At 41.8% G+C, this 24,792-nt stretch overlaps 1 protein-coding gene across 1 annotated transcript in view; it reads left to right on the top strand.

Annotated features, from left to right (window-relative positions):
* The window catches only part of camta1a (calmodulin binding transcription activator 1a), a 323,754-nt gene that overhangs the window by 5,020 nt on the left and 293,942 nt on the right, over positions 1 to 24,792 (top strand). Inside the window, exons 2-3 of the mRNA XM_086160089.1 lie at positions 50 to 151; positions 17,912 to 18,015. Coding sequence (XP_086016215.1) covers positions 50 to 151; positions 17,912 to 18,015 — 206 coding nt within the window. The remainder of the gene's footprint in view (positions 1 to 49; positions 152 to 17,911; positions 18,016 to 24,792) is intronic.

The following is a 24,792-nucleotide window of genomic DNA, read 5'->3' as shown; positions in this document are numbered from 1 at the left end:
ATGCTTCTTTTCCTCGATTTTTCTCTACTTTTCTCTTTGCCTCCTGAAGGACTGAAGAAAGTTCGTAATCCGGATCGAATGTACAGATCAGCAGTGTGTTATGCTGGCCACGGTCCACCTAAGAGTATCAGTGATGACACAGAGACCAACAGTAAGAGTCAGTTATTAATACTGCATTGCTGCTCCGAGAGGCCACTAGCTGGCCAATCTATTATTCATCCATCGATTCATTTATTTACCTCTTGATTTCATTCCCCACCCCACCCTCCCCTCCTCCTTTTATTCTCTTCCAACACAACACCTCCTCCGGCTGCTCTGTTGATTGAAGTGTCTGCTTTACGGGATCACGCTGTCAATAGCTGAAGTGTTGTCGTTAACCAAGAGTGATTGTTTCAGGTTGAGGCCGGGGGATCAGGACCCGAGCGGACCCTCGGAGAGAAAAGCTCACACTTTGAGCCATCAATTATGGCCCTCCTTTTTTCTGCCTTTCTGTGACCTGCGTTTGATGTAGGAAGGGGCGGGAAAAAAAAAAAAAAAAGTAAAGCAAACAACCGCAGTTAACCACGTGGCTCCGAAGCGCCGCGAAATTAAATCGCGTATGACAAAAATATTTAAGCGCCGGCATCAGTATGCCGCCCCGGTGTACGCATCCCCTCCAAGTGTTTGTCTCCACTTCCCTCTCAGTACGCGTTGTTCTATAAGAGAAGGGTAGACTTGGGGTGCACAACAAAGACGGCACAACATCATAGCTGGGGTTTTATGACTTGTAAAAACAGCGTCTGTGGGAATTGCTTCAGTGCACTAAACCAGTTGGTGCACTAGTGCTATTTTCTCTCACCACCAAAACAAATCAGGGAGAAATATAGGCCAAAGTCTTTCGTGGGGGATTTTCCCTTCATTCCCCTTCACAAAACGTGTCTGAATTTTAGCCTGTCTTCACCCAGCGGAGGGAAAAAAAAAAAGGCACAGCAGATTGTTTCTCAGTTGAAGGCAGCCCCATCGTTGCTAATGAAAACACCAGTCTCTCCGCTGCTGGAAGACTGTGTTGATCTAGACTAGAGACTGCGTAATTAAGTGCGCTCATGTATTGTCATTTCTAAATAGAGATTCCGAAATCACCCCACAACCCCTTGTTAGACTCCTCATTCGATATCTGTCACTGCGAGAAACGCCGCCACCGCGCCGAATCTTTTCGTCGGCGTGTGTTTTTTAAAAGAGAATGTTTTGAAATATTCAATGGCAGGGGACCGCTTGTGCGGATCCATGAAACAGGGACGCAAGACTGTAACAGGGACATTGTTGATAGACTTTTGTGTTACCCCCTCATGTGTGACAGGCTGTGATAGACAATACGTTTTGCCGGTCTTGCTATTTTCCCTCATGTTATTGCGTGGTATTACAGAATCCTGTACCCATGTCAGACGGGCTGTTTAATGCATTCAGCCCGGAGGTTTTTTCCTGCCTCTCCCGGACACCGTGGAGCAGAGCAGCAGCTCAAACAGGCAGGTAAACCATTGATCTGAGTAATCGTCTGAGTAATTGTGGGAGTAGTTATGATAGCTACAGAAACAGGCTTTGCTTGTGTGCATGTGAAAGGAGAGAGCGACAGAAAGAGAGAGAGACCTCACCTCTGATCTCCTTGAGATGGGATTTTTATGGATGGGTGAGCTTGGTGAGGACCGAGAACACATAAAGAGTCATTTTCAGTTTGTTGCTGGCAGTTAACCGTGTGTGCATGTTTGTTGAACTTCCAGTAATGGGCCCCAGCTTTTTTTCAGCTGTTTGACTTTTTGACACCCATACCTTATTATGCTATATTGCACTACGCTATAATAACCACTCAGAGCCACGCGAGCACTCTAATTGCAAACAATGTGCCACAGTTGCAGCTTGTTTGGGGATAAAACAACAGCACAGACAAAAAAAAAAAAAAAAACAAAGATTCAGTCATATCCCTTTACTTCAAGGGCTGGGCGATGTGGAAGAAATTAATATCATAATATTTATTCACTCCTAACACACACACACACACACACATGCCCTATATTCATATGTCTCCCTATGTATACTGTGTACTAGTATACAATGTATATAAGACTGCAATTAGCAGTGGAGCAGTTGTTAGCTCTTCCATCTCCAAGCAAGTAGGTCCTAGGTTGAATTCCAAGAGGAGGTCTCCATGTTCCTCCATGTCTGCGTTGGGTTCCTCCTTCTGTTCCTCCAAAGGCATGGAGGTCCTTCATTGGAGATGTGAAATTGACCAGACGTGTGAATGTGAGTTGAATGGTTGTCTGTCTCCCTGACTGCAGTAATGGACATAAAGTGTGTGTGTGTGTGTGTGTGTGTGTGTGTGTGTGTGTGTGTGTGTGTGTGTGTGTGTGTGTGTGTGTGTGTGTGTGTGTGTGTGTGTGTGTGTGTGTGTGTGTGTGTGTGTGTGTGTGTGTGTGTGTGTGTGTGTGTGTGTGTGTGTGTGTGTGTGTGTGTGTGTGTGTGTTATAAGTCAGAACATATGGGATGTGAATCCTGCAATCTTTGCTACAAAAGATTTGTATAATTGATTTGACCTTAAAAATATGTAAGCTTTAGAATTACTATTAAAAATAAGTGTATATATGTTTATATTCTAAATCTTCTCGAATATTATTTATGATTACTTTCTTCTATTCTTACTTTCCCCCCCTGTATTTTATTGATAAATTTGAGGTAATTTCCTTTTTTTTATTTTCTTTTATTTTTTTTAATTATTTTTTTTTTTGGAACCTCCTGTTTCTTTTTTAAATATTTTTATCTTTTCCTTACAGGCTTATTTCATTATCATTTAATTGATAGCCAATTAGGGTATCATTTTCCACCATTAATGTTTGCTTTTTGTCCAAGTATATTTATCATTAAAATCGTAGTCAAAGCACATGAATGGAGTTCTATTTACGACCTCTATCTGTATCTTTTTGTACTACTAGTGTGAGTGTGTGTGTGTGTGTGTGTGTTAGGTCAAACACCTATCCTATATGCAATGACACAGGACCATGTAATTTTCTTTTTGTCGCAGTTTTGTTGCACTACAACAATACCAGAAAGAGGATCAGCAAGACTGTTCTCTGCTGGTGGGCGGTTAGTAATTCCACTGTTATCGAACAAGCTATAGGCCAAATGATAAAGATAATTGGTTTCCCACTCCTACACTAACACATAGCTTTTTTTAAGTTTACATTGTCTGATCTATCTCCTCATCAAGAGCCATCAGCCTGTGAGTGGACCGGCCCTTGGACCACTCGTAAATCATTGACCTGCGATGGAAATTTGATACTGATCTCTCACAAAAGCAGACTGGACATTATTTTAATCGAGCCGTCCGTGGCCAGCAATAGATACGGTTTAAAAATTTGAGCTGTGCGACGTTGTTGATCCACGGAAACCGAACATAACTCTGCTTAATGAAACGACTTGTTAAGAGGCGCTTCTCAGTTTTTGGTATTCCCATTTGAAGGGCAGATGGCAGCAAAAAATCAATATCCCAAGTACCGAGTTGAAATGAGCCGACAAGCTTCCGTTCCTTTTAGTTTTCCGACGGGCAGGAACAATTGCTGCGGAGCAAACACGTCTGTGGACACAACCCTACAACCAACTCATGACCGAACAACCTGTAGGCTGGGGGACGCGTCTCCAGCAGGCGCGTTTCACCGAAGCCAAAGATTAGAGTGTATTTCTGTTTGTCTTCCGAAGTAAACAAACTGCCCAGGTCACTTAATCTACTGCGGCGGTGGCCTTCTTGTCTGTAAATAAAAAGAAAAAGCCACCAGGAATGTCTGACGCGGTCTCCCACATTCCCCCTTTCCCATTAGCAGTGTGTAAGTCCTCATATCTAACCATGAGATTACGGGTTACGATTAGCCGCTTATTTGGGGAAATTGTCAGAGATTGGAGCGACCAGGAGGAGGGCTCAAACATATCTGCGGAAAGAAATTAAATTTGAACCCGGCTGAGCCGTCTGGTCACCAAGCTAAATCGTTATTATTTTGGTCGATACCGAGATCGAAGTTATTGACAGGAAAACGTCACGTTTCTGAACAGATGAAGGCTTTTTAGGTTTCCTCGTCTCCCCGCCGCTTGACCGGACTAAACGTGCCACCGCACACCGCTGAAAAGGAAGGGTTGCATTTGATTTGCAAATAATTGTTTTTTGTCAATTATATTGTATTCTTAATCTCTCCAAGCCAAAATTTATAATTGAAAAAGTGAAATTCAATTAACTACCCAGCCCTAGTTCCAAACTCTTTGAAATGATTGATTTTGACAATCAAAGTGAGAATGAAATGTAACCAAAGTGAATTTTTCACAGAGCGAAACGCAAACAGTTGATTGTCGAGCTAATTACATGTTAGAGGGTAATGACATTAAGCCGCGAGGGACAATTGATATCTGTCAGATTCGTGAGTCTTGTTCACTTCGCACCAAAAACGTCCCAATCTGGAGACTCCGGCTCCAATAGTCTGATGCATTAAATGTCACTGCGACTGCTCCTGCAGGTTAAACCCCCTCTTTACCTTTCCTCCCTTCTTTCATGCCTCACAACCAGATTGATTGCGTTTATTTGACAGCATGTCATTAGTTGACCACCACACCTCGGCTTCGCTGACCACATTTTTATTCTCCTTTTTTTTTTTTTCTCTTTACCTGCTAACATTTTGCAACTGCTCTCACTGTGTCAACATGTGGTCGGCTTGTTGACTCCTTTTTATAGATCGCGGCGTTGCCCATCTCTGACATCGCTAATGCAAATTGTTTGAATTTCAGCGTTTTCGATCCTCTTGTCATGTCCTGGCATTTCCCTTTTTTATTGGTGCCTTTCATATAGCTTTCCAAGAAAGGTGTGCGTCCCAGAGCCGCCACGCAGATAGGCTGTTTGATTTATTATTTTCTTTTCCTGCATGCCGCAAATGAATGACATTTGTGTTTCGCTTTCTCCTGCATGTACTCGGCTCTCTGATGTGCATTTGCGGATTGTGTACACGCTGAAAGAAGATGGCAAATTGCTTTATATTCTTTTTAATCCCCTGCTAGCGATGCACGTTAAGTACAATCAGATGTTATTTGATGTTACACTGTTTCTGTCCTTCACACTGCAACTGATTAAGTGTTTGAGGACATTCCCTCCGTATAATGAATGGATCAACTGATCAAAATATCTCTCCTCTATAAAAGTGAGGCGTTTAAACGTGATTGCCGCTTGTGGCTGGTGTAGCAGACGGTGCCAGTGCATCGGGCTTGAAATAAAACAAAGGGGAAAAAAAATACTAAGAATTTAATAGCGAGAAGTGAAAATTCCACATCTAGACAGTGCTGTGGTTTGGAAGGAGCCTCTCTTTTGTTTCATGCGCACAGGGTTTTGCTAATTTTCCAATCAACTCAAGATGAACGGTCACGGGCTGAAACGATTCCTCGAATAATTCTATCATTAAAAATTTGTACAGGCAAATTGTCCGCCTCGAGTAATCGTTAGTGTCGCAGCATTACTATTTTGTGCATCCCGACCGTGTTTTGCCCATATGGCAAGGTCTGTTACGCAACGCGTCCACTTAAGCTGAAATTAGCTTACACTTAAGCATGGAAGGATAGCCGAAGGAGACAAAAGCAGCGAAGAGCAAAGGGAACATAGACTCGGACAGAAAAGTATGAGACCGCTGGGTTAGCGTGGAACTATAGCGCGTCGGGAAGCAGCCGTGAACTGACGGGTGTCGATTACTCGATTAATCGTCTGAATAATCGATAGGTTTACCCCTGACTAAAATAATCGATAGCTGCGGCCCTAATTCAGTTTGTTTATTTCTTGTTATTGACTATTGTATGTTGAAATGCTGTCAGCACCGTGGCTATTAGTCTTCTTCTCAAATCAGTGACGTTCGACATCACGTTATCAAAATAGGACCGATCTAACAATCATCGATCAAATGCGCTGAAACAAAGAAAAAATCGAGCCAAAAATATCAAGTTCTCCAAAAGTCAGTGACACACTTCATAAATATTGATCGCCAACTGGAAATCAGCAACTCATTATTCAAAAAAAGAAATATAAGGAGGTGTTTTGGAAGAAAATGGGTTATTATTGAAATTAGAGACTCAAAGGTCAGAGCGTTGACGTTCACCTGCTGAATGCTGCAGAAACCTTTTCGAAGGATTTTCAGTAAAAGCATTTTACAGGATTAAAATACCGCAACGTACTTTTAAACTTGCATTAAGACTTGGTTCTCCGCGGTGGAGCAGGGATAGGTTTCGATATTGAAAAGTAGCCCGTGAATATAAAATCATCGCTTTGATTTTGTTGTGCTACCTGTGTTTTGATGAACACGTGTTTGTTTGGAATCGCTCGAGGGTTGCACTGAAATAAGGACAAGGGATTGTTTGGAAAATTATCATTATTTGTGAGATTCTTTTTTGCCTCTTTATGCGCCCGGGTTTATATGCGGTGGTGGTGATTAAAAAGAAAGAGGGCAAACTGACTCAATTCCCATCCATTTTAATATTACAGAAAAAAATCCGACAATTTAAATGGACCATCATGAGACGAAACCATCTTTCCAATGAAGTTCCTCCGTTTGTACGCAGGACATAAAGTAGCGCGACCTTCATGAATATATTTTCGCTCAGGTACGGTTCATTTGCGATGTGATTCTGGTAGCTTGGCATGTCTCACAACAGTTGATGAAATATGTTAAATATGCTAACTGGGCTAATTTTGGCGCTTAACTCCAAGGGGCATTTCTGGTCTGACCCGGTGGGTGGCTGCTGTCCAACCTAATAAGAGACATTGCCGGAGGCCTCATTCAGACTCGCAGAGCTTCTTATTGCACACAGATGAGAGCCAAACGGTGATCCACAGGACTTGTTGTTCATTCGGTTTCGCGTCTTCAGGCACGGCTGTAGATGGCAAAGAGCAGATAAAGTTAGACTGCCCTTCACGTCCTTAAGCCGTATTTGTCAGCCGCGGAAAGTATTTGCATTCAAACGGTTACTTTGGATATGCACCACCAGCAGCGATTTGTTGAATGATCTATAGCCAAAACATTAGCTTGCAATTTCTCCACAATGTGGGCACAGATTAAAAAGAAAAACTGTCACTCCCAGAGCACACTGAGACAGAGACGGAAGAGAGAGGGTTTTGCGTTCAGGGCTCGGATATTGATTAAAGATTTGTTTTTGTCAGCCTTTCCAGTCTCATGACCCTCGCTTTCGTCTCAAGGGTGTGGCTGGAGCAAGCTAGCATGACAGATATCCTTAAATTCAGTCCGGGTGTTTGCTTTGCAGCCAGGATCAGTGATAATCCGAACATCAGCGCACAGAAAAATGTATCCTTACGTCCATGCATCAGAGGGTGATGTGAATTAAGAGGCGCTGCTCAGCACACAAATGTCTGCGACGTGAGAGCGCCAGACCTGTAACCCGTGTTGGACGCAACTCGTCTCCTCGTTTGTATGTGAGCTCGCTCATCCAGCCTCGGGGCCGGATGTACCGACATCACGACACCCATCTTAAGAATCATTCCCTCGCAGCGCACACCTGAAAACATGCTGCGGTTTGTGCAAACAGACTGATTATGGCTAAAACTGTATTATTTCAGACACAGCCGTGCAGAATAGCAAATGATGCTTCTCTTACTCATGCACATTCATCCAGGGATGTGTGTGTGTGTGTGTGTGTGGGAGTTTTGTGTAAAAACATGGGAGGAGATGCACAAGGAGAGACTGATTACACTCTGGTGTACTAATAAAAACTGCAGGGAAAGCACACGCCTGTCTGATACAGAGATTTTTACACCTTTTTAAAAAGGAGTTATAAAATCGTTGCCGTAAACAGCTTCTGATAGTAATTAAATGGATAGCGTAGAGTAAACTCAATGTTTGAAAGAGGTTGTACTCACTTTAATCCTGTACATTCATGTGACATATTCTGCCATGCTGGGTTCGTGTGACCTATATTTCTATAAACACATTGAATTTGCATATTAGAAATCACAGTATTTGCACATTTGTGGTTCAACTTTTTCATGGATTGGTTGAATTGATTTGAATCAAGACTTTTTTTTGGGAGGGGGGTATAAATATTAAAATCACAAGAGTGTGATAGAGACAGGGGGGTGTGAGGTTTGGGTTGGACGAATGATCTATTGCTGCTAATAACCAAAGCGCCGGCAGTTACATGGTAAGAGCTGAAGTGATACATTAATAGTTTTAATATTCATAAAAGAAATGGCAATGGTGGACACATGGCAAGGCCGCTGTAGTAGATTAAGCTGCGTCTCGTGGGAACTTGTGAAAAGAGAGAGCCAGTGGATTTTAAATTACTCCGCTCATGTTGATATTTAAAATCTCCGTCAACCTGTACGGTTCTACCAGGGTGAACTGGAGACGACTTTCGTATTTGGAGCAACACTTTGCTCATTTGTCCTTTTTGGTAAAAAAAAACCCAACAACAACAAAAAACCTTTTGCGGGTTGTTTATAGTTCCCCTTTCTCTTTCACTCCACTCACTCCCCTTTGTTATTGATGCCTCTTACACCCTTGAGTGTTTGTTGTGGTCTATAACAAAGTGTCGTCCAACTACTTTTTGCTGAAAGTTGCAGAAATACTGCACTGCGCTTTGATGAAAACCCATTGGCATGAATATTAGACTCAAAATTAAAACGTTCCCACCCGTCACTGTCAACCTGCGAACGGAAGATTGCCAATATTTTCTTACAAGAGTGTGATGGCTGTGTATCGACCTATTACAAGCGTCTGAAGACGTGATCGTGAAATGCAGAATCACCAGTTTGATATCAAACCCCAAGTACAGCGGATCAGGAAAATTTGCAATTAGTCAAAAATCTTCCAACCTAAATATCAAGTGACATAGAAATTAGCATGTAGCCATTTGCGTAAAAAGCAAGTAGAAATGCGTGAGGTGTGCATAATAATAATAGTAAATAGTGAACCTTTGGCATGAAATTATGTAAAAATGGCAAAAAATATCCGAAAGTCAGCAAGAAATGACTTGAAAATGATCTAAGAAATTCTGTGTGCCGGTACCCGTAAACGAGCAGGACATCAGCTACAAAGACCAATAAAAATATTAGAATAAGTACCGAAAGGGGGAAAAAAAAAAAAAAAAAAGCTTTTACTCAGCGGAGTTATGGGTGTTCCAAGCGTTTGCGTAAGACTTCTGAATGCAGCCTTGAATAGTGGGATTTGACTGGTGCATGCACGAACAAATTCTACCCTTGTTGTGTATCTGGCATGTTTCCATGCTGAAGCAGTTATTGTGATATATGTCAACATCATAAAACGGGCTGAATCTTGCGATACTCATCTCTTGCTGTACTGCCTATTCCCCACACCGGAGCTCAGGCCCCGGAACTCATCGCCTGCAGAAAAACACGCTTATATGTGAACATTTTAATCGATGCTACCAGGGCGCACACGAATTTTGAACTACAAACCCTCTTCCTCTTCCTCTCAAACTCGACGAACTGAGCAGATTTTAAAAAAGGAAAACGTAGATTTTGCAGAGAAAAGCCTCTTCTCCAAACACCGCTGAATTGCGGTCGGTTAATATATTTGTCCAATCACGGCCCTCATATATATGTTCCCTAGTGCTAAACTTTTGATTCCTTCTAATGCTTGTAAGTGGTTGCATGATTCCAGAGTGCCGGTTCAGCCCTCATCCCTTTGATGTAACAAACTCGCAGTAAATCTATTCAAAATCTGGCACCCGAGCTCGCAGGCTCTTTTTCAGACTTCGCATCCCTGTGCCACAGTGGACAAATCTTTAATTCTTAAGCACTGTAACAGCTGTGCAACAATAGAAGTTGAAAGAATGAAACCATTTAGAGTTATGAAAGTGTAATGTTTTAGCGGTGAAATCACTTTTTTTTTTTTTTTTTTTTTCGGATGCTCGCGGCACCTTGTTAGAAATGTTCTCGAGTAAAAACAAGGCCCCTTTCAAGTGAGACAAGGACTCAGATTAGAGAAGGCCAACACGGAACATCTGAAAAATAAGTGCCGCATCTCACACGCATGGTTTATTTAATAGCGCGAAGCACGGAGCCCAGTTGGATACTGTGGCCCGGTTTTCTAGGAAATACAGTCGTCTCGATGGAAACCTTGAATTCCCCGGCAGCCTGCATAAGCTCATGGTAATGTACAGAAAAAGGGCTCTGCCGTTAGTGGAACATGTGCGTCGCAGCTGACGGACCGGACAACATCCCGCGTCGCCGTCATTACAATTTCCCTTTTCAAGTCGAGTGTTAATTTGGCCGAAAAACATCCATGCTGACCTGTACGTGATGAAATAATGACTATGTCGCCGCGGCAATATGTCAAGTAAATTGAGCAGCAAGCCATTTGACAGTCGCCGTTGCGATGCCGCTAATCTCAGGCTTAATTTGGATATTGAAAAAGCGCATATGGTCCTCTGCGGTAATCACAGATCGGCCGTATATGTTGTGCGGAAGAGAGACACGTCGCACAGCAAACCGGTAAATACCCGGGCGAGTCGTCCGTCATTAGCAAAAAATATCATTGTTATTATCGTTATTTGACAGAATGTTTGATCGTTTAATTCAAATGCATTAAATGCAGACCACCATGAAACCACATAACAAATGTACTAATTTCTGTTGTGCAAACAAACGTTAGGCACGCTTCCTCACCGGCTCATAAACAGCCCGTTGTAAAGCTCGATGATGGAGCGTGCTATTAGTGACACGTGAACAGCCAAACGGTTGTGTTATTTAGCTGCACAGTCGACATGTTACACTGTTGCTACAGGGAACTGAAGCAGATCAGGCAGCGAGCGAGCCTTCCGAAGCCGGAGAAAAATAATGATGTTTTATGATGTGTCGCACAGACTTTAGTGTGGTTTGATTTAGGAAAGAGAGTAGTTTGGGTTCAAATTAGCGATGCTGTTGACACCGCGAGTGGGCGTCACATACATGGTTGATTTAGAAACAGGCAGAACAACGGAGTTAGCTCGGAGGGAGAAAGCTAGTTTTTCCTCACGTAAAAAGTTTACGTTAAAGGTCGGACGACTTCGTCGCGCCGAATTCGGCGAATCTCGTGAAAAGACACGAGCCGTGGCCGTTCAAGTCTGAACTTTAACAAGAAAACAAGCACTTTAAAAGTAGTCTTATTTTCTCTCGTGGCCTAATGATGCAGTTACATTTGTTTTTGTAATCAGGTTTAGTCGGGGTGTTTTTGCAATTAAATCACCGAAAAGTCTCACACTAAGTCCGCAGTTATCCACAAAGTCACAGGGGGTGTTTCAACCTTGCTTCGACTCTTTCGCTGACCAGGGTGAATCACTTTTCGGTTCATCATTTAACAGCCTCGGGACGATGTCGTGACCTTTTCGTTTTCCGCCAGTACAAAGAGCCAATGTGGTTAATTCAGTCAGACTTAAAGAAACAGTGTATCTCGGGGACACCGAACTTAACGCGCCGATGTGGGAAAAATCCCCGAACGTCTCAAAGATGAAGGAGTCGATCAGGATTAAAAGGCTGGCAGCCCGGTCTAGGTAAACACAGCGCGCTGCCGTTGTATTTACTGTTTTCTTGCAGACTCATTTCAGTCACTGTCCCGAATGATCAACAGACTCTTGGCATATCCCCTGACGATTCTCTGCCAGGCCTGAACTGTAGCCATATCCATTTCTTGTTTGTTTTGAGCGCCTTTTGCCTCCAGTCTGGCCTTTTTCGCTAGTGAAACTTATGCTCCGTCGGATTAAGGTCACTGACCAACTTGGCAAATCAGGAACATTGTCAAGTGTGTCAATAAAAAAAGAGAAACTTCGATCGTTTCCTTTTCTGCGTAGGAAGGATTATATTCCCTCCATATTGTTCTGGCTTAAAAGAGCTCTAGAAGCGCTGTTTATGTCAAATCCAAAATGCTAGCGAAAGCGCTATTAATCATAAATCTGATCCACGGATTTGTGATTGATCTTCTCTGTATATTTGATTTTCAGAGCACAACTTTGACTCACTTTAGTTTGCCTGCAAACATTTGTAATGGAAGTCAGAAAATACCTTTTGTAAATGTTTGGGCAAAATCTAAAGTCAGCCAATTAAATATTTATGTTGTATTTTTAATGTGAATCGCTGTCACAGCCGTCTGCTGCAGTTATTGTCAAATAGTATCAGGCTATGATGAGAATGATATTGTGGCATTTTTAATATATTTACAAGCACGTTAATAATTTGATCTGCTCCCCCCCCCCCCCCCAGTTTGGCAGCAAACTGAATGGAAAAGCGTGTCACGCTAAGGTTAAGGATTAACAGAAACCCAGTTAACGCCTTGTTAGACCTGCAGGATTCGTATAGCCTTCTAGATGCTTTCGGGGGGCCGCTCGCTGACAAATTCCAGACTGGCATTTCTTCTTAAAATGCAGTTGTGTCACCTTTTCATGCACGCAGCATACTTAGTCGAGATGTGTTTTGCATAATTCAGGGGTGCAGAGGGAGCTGGAGCCCCAACAACACCTTGCACTTAAATATGGTGTGCAATGACTGGTGTAATTACGAGAGGAGGATTCTTCTCCCTCTCGCTCTCTTTTTTTATTTTCAGTTTTTTTTTTTAACATTTATTTATTTCTTTTTAAATCATCTTCTCAGCCTGCCTGCCTGCCGATTGAGCAGACAGATCCTCCCACGGTAGATTTTCTACCTCGACTCTCGCGGTGAGAAAAGCCTCGACAAACTCGAGACGCGTTCGGGCTCGTCTCGTGCTGCCGGTGTCATGACAGGGTGCGCCAGAGGGCAAAAACCGAATTCCGAATAATCTGCAGAGAGACAGATTTGCCCGGTGTATTTGCTGCTCCAGCTATCTGTTGGTTGCAAACAGCAAATCTTCTGAGCACATATGCAGGAGTGGGATACGGCCATGACTTTGGTTGGACGGCCGCTGTATCTGAATGTAGTCTAGTGTGAATTTCTGTTTGTGAATGGGCTTCAATATTGAATGCCCTTGTCCTTTTTGACCCTTAAAGTGAAAAATATGTGTCGCTGCATTGAAGCTGCCAAGGCCGAGCGATTGAATTGTATTTTCAATTACGATTTTGGCTTCCGACGATTATGAAAACAAGATAATCGAGATAAAACTATTATTGCGCAGCATTCCATTTTGAAATGATGCTCTCTTATGGTCATGTCTATAAATCCCACACAGCCCTTTCCTTTGCAGTCGACAAGAATGGCAAAATGCAATTCAGCTGTGTGAAAATACTTTGGTTTCAAGCAGGCCAACAAGGAACAATAACAAATACTGTGCAAGGCTTGTTACACAGAGGAATCTGTACCGCAAAGCTGCACGGCCAATTTAACAGTCCAGTGACTGCAGAATGTCAGTGAATAATCTTGTTCAATAATAGTGATTTCAGTATTGACCGTAATGACTAGGATTTCATTTTTGCAAAGAGAGGAAAAAAAAAAATCTTAATACACTATTTGTATTCATTAGTTATTGAAAACACTGATTTTAATTGTATGTACACACACACACACACACACACACACACACACACACACACACACACACACATATATATATATTTCTGTGTGTATATGTGTGTCTGTATGTATATATGTGTGCGTATGTGTGCATGTATACATATATATCATATATGTGTATATACACATATATATGATATACATATGTATATATGTGTGTGTATATATGTATGTGTGTATATATATGTGTGTGTGTGTATATATATATACATATATTTGTATGTGTATCTATGTATATGTATGTATGTGTGTATACCTATATATATATATGTATTTGTGTGTATATGTATATATATATATGTGTGTGTGTGTGTGTGTGTATATATCCGTTGTAAATTTACATGTCACATGTATGTATGTACCGATATACAAATATGTACTTGTGACTAGTACATAGAGATATATACTGTTTATAAATATGAAATACTTTGTGTGGCATGTATGTATGTTTGTGTTTGTGTATGTGTGTATGTGTGTGTGTGTGTGTGTGTGTGTGTTTAAGGAATTTACTTCTGGTTGACTGTTAGGCCTCGTACTTACATGAAGGTAAACTATGACTGGACAAGAACATTATACAAAATACAAAGTGCAGACTGCACAAAGTGCAAAGTGCACTTTGGGAAAAAATTTACATTTTTTATTTAAATGTCAGGATACATAGAGCATGAGCTCAATAAACACTGCTGTTGTTGTTCATGCTTTTTTTTTATTTTTTATATAGATTATGTAAATAAGAGCCTGCCTTACATTTATTATGCCATTCCGGGGCCTTTTCTGCATTTTAGACAGAAAGTGTGCCTTCCAATAACTAGAGAATAGTAAATATAGAACAAAAAAACATTGTCTTTACTTCAGAACTAAACAAGCTTAAAATGTCTTCCAAAGTCTGAACATGTTAAATGTGTTGAGCGGCCCCTGTAAACCACACACCACAAAAAAAACAACAAAAAACTTCTACATCCCAAAGCCCCCTTTCAGCCGAGAACCGTGTTTTTCTTATTATTTGTGCCGTTTAATATTTGAGCTGCACTATGATGTATGTGCACAGTCTGACCCTAAAAAGTTGTTTTCACAACCATTGATCAAAGTCTAACCTTCCTCCTTGCCCCCTGAAAATCTTGCTACGAGAGGTAGACCTGCGGCTTGTGACACCGCAGATATTTCAAAACAGAGGCCATTTGGTGTCCGTCCGTCCAGTATTTGCAACGAAGCACATTTGCATATTCACTCTGGAATATTTTATTTAGGGAGGTGGAATCGGTTGCATTTTAATGCCTTCATTATAATTTTTCCTCCATAAAGCGTGTCAGATACACATTGCAGTAATCTAGTGTTTGTATGCCTTTCTTTGCTTTTGGAGGCTTTTTTTTTTATAATAAGGATCACTATTTAAGCATCTGCTTATTTAAAAAAAAAAAAAAAAAAAAATCCCTTTTTTCAATATCGGTACAACTGTGATCAGTCAGTTGCAGCGTGTTTCCGAGTTCTGACGACTCTTTTGGTACCCGGCAGCAGATGTTGCATGTGATTCTTAATTGGGTGAAGCAAATGATTACAGGTACCTTTGCAGCTCATATAAAACAGAGTCTACATTCTGAATTATAGGTACAGATGGATACAGCAAATACCACAGATCTACAGAGCTCCTTTTTCATTCCTTTGGGAGTGATGATGTTCCACCTTATGCATTAGAGGCAGAGCCAGCTCCATCTCTACGGGCCCGGCGTGCTGATTCCCACTGAATCGTCCATATGGAGTTTTTTTTTTCCCCTTTTTCTTTTCTGCACAGTAGGACTGTGATCTCGCTGTGATGTACTGCAGCGCTCTTCCTCTCTCCCCCATATTCAGGTGCACTGGATTATTTGTATTGGCTTGAAAGTGGTGTTTTGCTTTGGTAGAACTTTTTTCTCTCTTTTTTTTTTTTTTCCACAGTCATTCAGTGACATCAGTTTCCCCGGGGAGCCGTAGTCAGCACACTCAAATTTAAGCTTTTTCTCCCCTCTCTTTCTCTCGGCCAAGTACTTGAAGGTCTGCGCGCGGCTTAATATGTGGTATTTTTGAAGGTAAAGAGCAGCAGAAAACCCGAATGTACCTGCTGCTTTGCACAGAAGACGGTCAATCAATATCTAACTAAGCACCCCTTTAAGATATTTGGCTTGGATTTAGTCGTACGCGCTCCTCCCTCGTTCCCGCGGGAATTTGGACGCGGCTTTCGGTTCACGTCGTCGCCGCAGCTACTTGAAATGATGCGACAGTTATCCCATGCTTGACACATGTTTAACAGCATTCGTTTTCGGGGTTTACTTAAATCTCTGAAAGTCCTAATCCATTCATCCATTTTGTTTTGTACCCCGTGCTGTCTTTTATTTCCTTTAATTTTATTTATTTCATTTTCTTGTCATGGTTTTTTCAAATATCACCCCACATTAATCATGATGCACGCTTTGATATAACATTGTTGTGTTTCTTGCGAAACTGCACGTACAGGAGGAACTTGTGCAAAGCAGGTTCACAATCCTGTCGCATTTTAACTCTTTTTTTTTTTATTTGTCCTACGATTGAGAAAACCACATAATTTAGATCAGCAAGAGATGGATGCGCGCAACATTGCCTGGATTGTATGTGATTCAGCGCCTGAGCTCCTCCCTGTCACGTTTTGAAAATGAATGTGTTTGATATGCAGAAACAAATTAGGTAAACAGCAACTAAACAGGAGTCAAGAGTAACTTAAAGTTTACTGGCAGCTATAAAGCGGGAGCAGCTGATATTTTTAGCTCGGTGCTTCTGGATAATTCTTAATGAAAAACTCAGATTCGCACAGTCTGGTACCCCATTTGCTGGTAAAAGTGAAACAAAACAAATACTAACCCTAGCTGACATCTGGTTTTTGGCTGCAATCAAAACATTTAATGACTCCCTGCAAAAATGAGTCAGCGGTACACACAGATATTTACCGGCTCCTCAGATCAGCTGCGATGGAAACATGACACCTGGATAGTTACGCTAATTTCTGCCAGACTCTGTGCTTTGGTTGCTAACTCCACAACACTTCCACAAAATTCCAAGCCTCTGTATCTAAGAAGCACTTAGTTAGGCAACTATGAGTTTGAAACGAAGACGGATATATAACATGCACCTTCACATTTAAGAAGCTAATAGGACTTTTTAAACCAATGTAGCATGTTGGTTTAATACTCCTGTCTGTAAATGGTCTACATTAAATAGGCTGGTGTCACCAGCGCACAGCAGATTCACTGCTTGTATGTATATAATGCCAGTTTACTTGCTAGTCTGACAAATTTAGAGATTACGGAGCAACAGAAGGTCAGCTGTTGCTTGTGAGTTATGTCGTATGTCGCTAGAGTCTGACCAATACTAATATAGCTGGGTAGAAAAGACCGATCAATCAATCATCTGATATTTGAGCTGCGTTGTGATGTTGCCGCGCTAAAACTAATTCCACCGTGACACCGTTCGATTGTCTGTAACAACCAGCTGCGCCGGACAACAATTTAACACCAGACAGACATGAATTTGGTTTGAGAGAAATTCAGACTTGGAATCGATTTAAAATATGACTATTTTTGGCCAGAGGGACCACCACCGCCACCAAGGAGACCCTACTATGATGACCCCATGATATATAAATAGCTGAGGTTATGGACACATATAATAAGCCTTCACCCATCCCCTGTTTAGCAAAAAAATAAATAAAAAATAAAAAAAAGTAAACCAAGGCTGTAATTGGATTTTTCATGATATAATAAATTCAACTTGTTTTGTCCCCCTCAACCAATACAATTTGTTCACACTTAAGCCATCTGCATATTTGAGCAGGAAGAAAGCGATGGAATGAAATGAGCATTTAAATGCATCCACGCATGTGGGGATGGGGATCTTTCAACTACACTGTTTTATAATGCGTGTGAGCTGATTGTGAAATGTAAATTATAGATTGAATGACATACATAATGTTGCAAGCATTGGGTATGGTAATTGTAATTATTTCCCTGAATAATATACCACATTCTGGCATGCAGCACACAGATCCCCATACTAAATCCCCATCCACTATAAAATCACTCAAGGGTGTTTATTGTGTCTAAATAATGAATAGACAAAGCCTTTACTAGTTGACAGTGAAAAATTTCTGGCGAATTCCCTTGATAGAATGTATTTCACAGAAAAAATAATTTAGCACAGCACAAAACAAAATATATGCAACGCTCTGTTCTTAAATTAATTTCCTAATTCCGTGGGGAATAGTTATTTTACAGTCAGCATTTTGCTGGCGAGAGACATAAAGAGGGAGACTAGTAAGTCAATAGGTAATGAGGCCTGTGCTAAATATTCTATTTTGTCTTCCGTTTGTCGCAGATGAACACGGACATTTGAAAATATACCTGCCCAAGAAGCTGCTTGAATGTCTACCAAAATGCACCTCGCTGCCAAAGGAGAGACACCGGTGGAACACTAATGAGGTAAGGCCACAGCTCGCGATCACAACCCTTTCAGATGGATTCCTCAGCCACGAGCGCGCTTTTCAAAACAATATAATTAACCGTGTCTGATGTTTCCCAATCAAACATGCCGCCGCTAACCGTGTTACCACGAGATAACGAGATATGCTGACTGCTGTCAAACCGCATTTTTAATACGGAAAGTTTGGACGCACGCTGTTAACAACTCAATTTATAGTCTTCCTTTATTTGTGTTCTTTGGCCCCCAATTTTCCCCGTTTTACTCGTTATTTTGCTATTTTTCTGCTGCGCTTCTGTGATACCTCTGATTTTTGCTCATTTCTATAGAACGGCATTTTTCTCTTAATTTCTCGCAAATTTTCCGAGGATACGTTTCGCTGATACGCCGGCTAATTGTGATTATAAATCTGCTTCGTTTTTTTTCCTCTGTAAAAGGACCGATTGTCTTGTTGTTAATTATTCAATTCCATTTCACCCCCCCCAGACTTGTAATTACCGTGGTAAATTACAAATCGCATGGCAACGGTAAACCGGCAAATATCCACGAAGCTCAATTACGGTGTGCTTTATGCCATGGTGAAACATAACTTCCGGTTGTATTGAGAACAGAACAGAGGCATTTCCAAGTGTGTTTCCTTTGTAATCTGGTAAAGTGATCCCCAAACTGTCCAAATATTGACTGGACGCTTTCTCAAATGTGCTCTCACAGCTTCATCAAAACCAGCGCATGCGTTGCCACGAAGCTCCGAACGGGTAGCCGATCTATAATTGCCAGACAATGTCTGCTTTGGTTAAACTGAAGAACGCTCCCGTGTTTAAACACCGACGCTTTGCAAAATGTCTGCCCCAGCTGGTGTTTTACCGTGAGATCACCGAGGGTTTGCCTTGTACTCGCGCTGGATGGAAACCAGGTTTGGCATAAATCAAAGGTTAATGCTAATTGCATGTTGGGTCTTATTCACGAAACTTCACTCTGCTGGATTTAGCGAGCATTATAAAGGGCTCCCGGTGTAAATGGAAACAGTATTTACCATTGGCGTGGTGACAGCTCAAGGTGTCTCCCTGTTAATATTTACATCACACGTGGGAAATAAAGCTTTACATTTCCCCCCATGAAAATCAAAGCCAGGTGTCATTCGCTTTTGTCACAGATGCCCTTTGCAGTGCTTTTCCTATTTTAGTCGCTCATTAGCACTTAATAAGGACCAAATTGTCTCGCTTGATCTTGATGTTTATGGAGTTTGCACCAAAAAATATATCTTTATATTCCAATTTACGGCCCCCTGGAAAAGTCCTTCTTTAGAAACGGCTGTCTGAGTCATAAGCTTTATACAGCCACGGTAGACATAAAATTAAATGCACAATTTTGTCTGCGATTCTAAATGCATAGTAAAAAGGTGATTTTTGGCTCCATAGTTATATATATATATATATATATATATATATATATACACACACACACACACACACACACATACATATATGTATATATATATATGTATTCTTATGCAAGAATGCATTAAATACATTAATGTTTTTTAATGGTCTGAAAAGGGATTTATTTGGCCTTGGTTTTCTTCACCGCATGGACAAAGAATCATGAACGTGAAGTATTTCTGTATCAGAATGGCGTTTCATTAGCCGCAGAACTCATTTTTACCAACTTGCATTTATTTCTTAGAGGACAGCTTGATGAATTCCCACCGTTGATGGATATGAATGTTTCTTTTTTTTTTTTTTGTAACATAACTGGATGTAATTAAAGCTAAATACACCCCTTGACAAATCTTAAAACCAATATGCGAAAACCAACCATCCATGCTTTTGATTAACAAATTGTGACCATATAAATACAGTCATCTGCAATGATGAAAGTTAATTGACTGAAAAACAACCAGATGATAAGGCACTAGACATGCTCGTTTTTTAAGGAACAGGATATTCAGGGGGACAATCTGTCACTGATGTACAATAAAATATTATTTACCCTGTCTCTCTTTACTCTGCAAAATATATGCGCGGCCCAGACGTCTTGGGAGACTCGTGCATTGGTGATTAATACAAAAAAGGGATTTTCTTATACATCACCTGTAGTCTGCCGAGTCTCCACCTGCCATATTCTTGCTTCCCGTCCTAGTTATGGAAAAAAAAAGGAAAGAAAAGGAAAACCCTTGTGTTTCTAATTGGCTGATGTTGTAACTTGTTTGCCCTGTCTGACCTGCATTGTGCTGCTAGCAGTTTGAATTAATTAACACAGCTCTGAAATTGATCTCAAAAACGTAAGCCTAAGCATTTGCCAGGGATAAATGCTGTCGGCTACAGCGGTTAGCATGTCTTGTCATTTATTACCAAATTAAATCATAACCGACGCATTTCAGGAGACGCTCGCTAGATTTTCTGTGTGGATGTTTGGCTGGCTTATTGGAGAAAAAAAAAAAGGAGCAGTTTTGGTGTGCCGTGCATGCCAATAGTGTTTTCCGGGACGAAGCAGCAAGGCGATAGTTTTTAAATTCAAGGATGTTTCTTTTCGCCCTGCAAACCACGGGTTTTCTGTTCATCATCGATAGCAGGGGAAGGGAGGGATCGAAGAGGCTCTAGTAGATGCACTTGTGTTGATACCGGCTTGTTTCTGGCGTTAACCAATGCATTCTCTTTCCACTGTAATCTCTGCGTTTATCCATGAGCAATAAACGCATTCCCAGTACTTAAAACGGGACTTAACAACACTTCATTGATACATCGCGTGCAATTTTGTGATCAGTAATTCGATACGATTATATCGTGTGTTTTCAGTAGGTACGATAGTTTCTTGCGCGAGGGCAAATAGTCGTAAAGTACATCGTATCACGGGGGTGAAAATGACCGTATTTATCACCGGCTGCCACGGCAGCGTGAAAATGTAACAGAGCAATGCAGTGGGGAAACATCACAACAGATAATAGAGGACAGTGAACAAGGCAGGTCTGGTCAATAACTTTTCAATTTATACTTTTAAGTGTAGGGTTTCAATTCCCCAGACATAATCAAGTGTTAAATTAGCTCTGTTTTTACCTGATACATGTTCAGTGTCCTTAGAAACATTGATACAGTGCACAGTCTGTCCCACCTTGGCGCCGACAGATTTGTTCGCCAGCGCCGGCGTTGGGCGATCCGACTTATCTACACGCCGAATCTAACGCTATTGTTTTGGAGCACTTTGCGGGCGTTTTAAAGATAATCATCTTTTTTTCAGATTCATTGTTCTTCTAAAGAGTTCTTGTCTACGTGTGATGGTTTTGAGAACAATTAATTTGCCTGTGTGTCTCTGACTGTTTTCGAGAGACAGCGATGAGCTGCAGGGTATTTTCTTAATTCTTTGAAGTTAAAAAGAAAATCCTTTTTTTTTTCTTTTTTTTTTTTCTCCCACGTCGGGGAAAAATAAACATTTCACAACATTTGTTTATTAAATGGTTGATATTTATTTCACTCCGAAGATCCGGTTGAACTTCCCTCCCACTCGTTGGCGTTGGCAAATGTTTTTCGCCGGCTAGCCCTTTCCCGTTATCGTAATCTGTGCAGATTAACGCGAGGACTGACCAAGGGCCGGTGCGGCGGCAGGTATTCCAGGATGCATTTTTGTAAACGCGCGGCGGCTGTTTGCTGTCAAAGTGGGTTTAATCATCCGGAAAGTTTATTTACTTTAAAAGAGCGACAAACTCCCACTGAACTCTTCCACTGTGAGGTCTTTAATGGACTTTAGATGCCGTTCGATAGCGGACGGTTTATTTTTGCATTTCCGAGTCTCAAGGTTATATTCCGGCTTCCGTTAAATCCGCCGGATGCTCCGTCGCGTTTTCCGTTTTTGCGAGTGATTGTGTTTTATAGCGGACGGTCTGGTCTGTGACTTGTGAACGCCGAGGAATCTGAAAAACCAGACCGGATGCAGAAAACGGTTCACCCGAGCCGTCCATTCCGGCGACGCCCGGCCCAATCAAACAAAAAGATATGGAAATTGTACAATCACGCAAAGATAGTTTTATTTGCATCGCTTGAATAGAATTTGAGATTTTCCTCCTATCCCGAAAGACTTCCAAGTGTTCCTTCTTTTTCCACGCCGTTTTGTTGCCGTGCGCATTCAAGAAGTACCAGGCCTGGAAGAGTATTTTCCACATACATTGAGTTAAAAAGTATCACTTAGCAACCGGCGTGCAGTTATTTTGCCCTTGGACTGTGGCGTGACGGTATTTCTAGCTGTATCTGTTGATTTTTGCACATTTACAGAGGTCTCCAAATACTGTTTAATTCAGATTTCTGATTGCGTCCACTTGATAAATGCGCATTGTGTGGAGCGTAATTGATATAAGAGAGCATTCATAAAGTCTGAGGATGCTCTCTTCCTGTCCTCCATTTCCCTCTTACCACTCGCAGCCACACATCATTTTCATCTTGTTCAAATCTGGGATAATACTGTTTCACTGTCATTCATGAAGAGGCCCACACTTCATTTTACTTTTCGCTGATTGAGGAAACAAGTTTCTGCTCGGAGACTTCAATCTGTAGGAGCAGCCAGAAAGGGGCTGTTTCTGGTGAAGCGAAGTGAAGCTAATGCAGAAGTATTCATTTCTATCTCATTCTTATGATTCCCCCGTGCAGTTTCATGAGAGGAAGATGTGCAGGAATACATTTAGAGCATTTACTGGAAAATTAGATAAACCAATCGAATCAAAATTCAGAGGAGGGGATGGACATTTAATAGGTTGAATGGAACCCCTGTCATTGAATCATGAGCAGCGTGCAAGGCACGGATATGCTATCAGCCTTCAAATTATCAATAGGAGTACCTGGCAGGGTCCGTGGCAGAGAAAAACAATATCATATTGGATGAAACACACAAGGGTGTCATGATTCGGAATGGCATTTATTGTGGGAAAAGCATTTTTACGATGTCTTTGCTATTAAAACGACATAACGCCACTACTTTGGAGTAAATAGAAATACTTCCAGGAAGTCTATGTTTAGCGCGCTTCGCCGTTGCCCGGCTCAGGTGAGGCACATCGGAACAAATCCTCCCCGAATTTCTCTCTCCGGTCTGCATCCAACCGCTATTGTCTGCTTGGCGCTCTGGCACGATGACCTCTATTTTGTTAGACATTTCGCTCGAGATTGGAATCTTTTTAAAGAAGGACATCTCACACAGGAAGGGATTTAGACTTATACCCCTTTCAAGATCAAACAGAGCCAGCCGGATGTTTGGTTACCCTGGCATGAAGGTTGCACGACTCGGGATGTGCAGGAGAATTGCAATTTTACCAGTCCTATTTTCCAGATATTCCTCTTGCTCTTTGGCTCGCTTTAAAGCTCTGTTTCAGGCCATGTATTATTAAAGGTTTCTCTGCAAGTATATCATCTGTTGTGAAACTATAAGTCAGAGAAAGGAGCTAATTTCATTGAGGCTTGACTTTTCCGCTATTCATTTCCAGTTTGTCCTTTTACATTTCTACCCGTTCGGTTGCTCTTATGGGCGTAAAGTGTGAATGACAGCATTTATGACTTGCCACTGGGGTCCCGAGGACAAGAATGAGCAATATTTTCTCCGCAGCAACACACTGGATTAGCCCCCTCGGCGTTAGCCTGTGTGCAGACATAAACCTTGCTGACTTTTAACAAGTGGCTCAAGTTGTGTGACAGTGGAAAGCGTTGACAAACAGAGAAATTTGACCATTTTTTTTTTTTTTTTTTGAAGAGCGGGTATATTCCAAGTCAGTCAGTCTTAAAAAGCAGAGGCAGAGAGTACAGCATGAAGCCTCGGTAGAGGGAGGACACTGGGCCTAAGCCGGTGTGACACCCTCAGGCTTTAATGAACGGCAGAACGCTCAGAGCTCTGCAAGCTCCCGCTCAGCTTAGTGGGGACTGCATCTGAACTGGTGCTGAACCAAAACAGACAAGAGAGCATCAGCTCATGACTCCGCCGGCCTGCTGCACATTTAATGCCCCCGTTGTCACGAATAATCCCGCTCGCCTCATGCCGCCGCCGGCGGCAACACAATTAACGGCGAGATTGGATAAACCTGAGTGACTGTCAGTAACGCTGTAAGATGGTTGCGGTAATGACAAGCACAATTGGCGGAAGCGCGGTGTAATCATTCAGACCTTATCTTTGACTGTTAACCTGCTCCATGACAGTCTTATCTGTCTTATCTCCCGCTGCTATGATTATACACAACAATACACTTGTTGGATTCAGATTCCGTGGGGGGAAATGAATACTCTACCCATTCATGTTTTTTTCTTTGAGAGAAAATTGACTGGCAAATTTCACCCGAATTCAAAACACCACAACAATGGCTGTGTTTGGACGGCGGAGGGGCGAGATCGTACCTCGGATACAAGAGTACTGCTTGTAGCTCGGGGAATGTCGGCATTGGGAACCGCCGGCACGGGCCCTTTTTTTATGATTAGATTCCCCGACACCGTGGCAGCTGTGACCCCTCCATCGTTTCACTTCTTTTTTTTTTTTTATTTTCCGACACCGACTCAAATTTGCTCCAACCATTCTGACTTTTTTGACCCGCTATGCACACGGTGTAACACCGGAGGGCTTGAAAATGCAATGTGCACGGACGAGACGACACCCCCTTGTGTGTGTGTGTGTGTGTGTTACCCGCTGACGTCTGCGTGGAAACTTGAACGTACCGAACGTTTGAGTTCCAATAATGTTACTTTTTTTTCGGCAAACATTTGACAGCTCAGTTACACGCTGACAGCCGTATTCATTTATTTGCCGGAACTTTGGTAACA

Source organism: Fistularia commersonii, chromosome 14 (assembly GCF_037954325.1).
Source record: "Fistularia commersonii isolate RoL2024-O1a breed Wild chromosome 14, RoL_Fcom_v1.0, whole genome shotgun sequence".
NCBI classification, from domain to species: domain Eukaryota; kingdom Metazoa; phylum Chordata; class Actinopteri; order Syngnathiformes; family Fistulariidae; genus Fistularia; species Fistularia commersonii.
The sequence above is the reverse complement of the archived record's forward strand: the minus strand, read 5'-3'. Positions and strand labels throughout refer to the sequence as shown.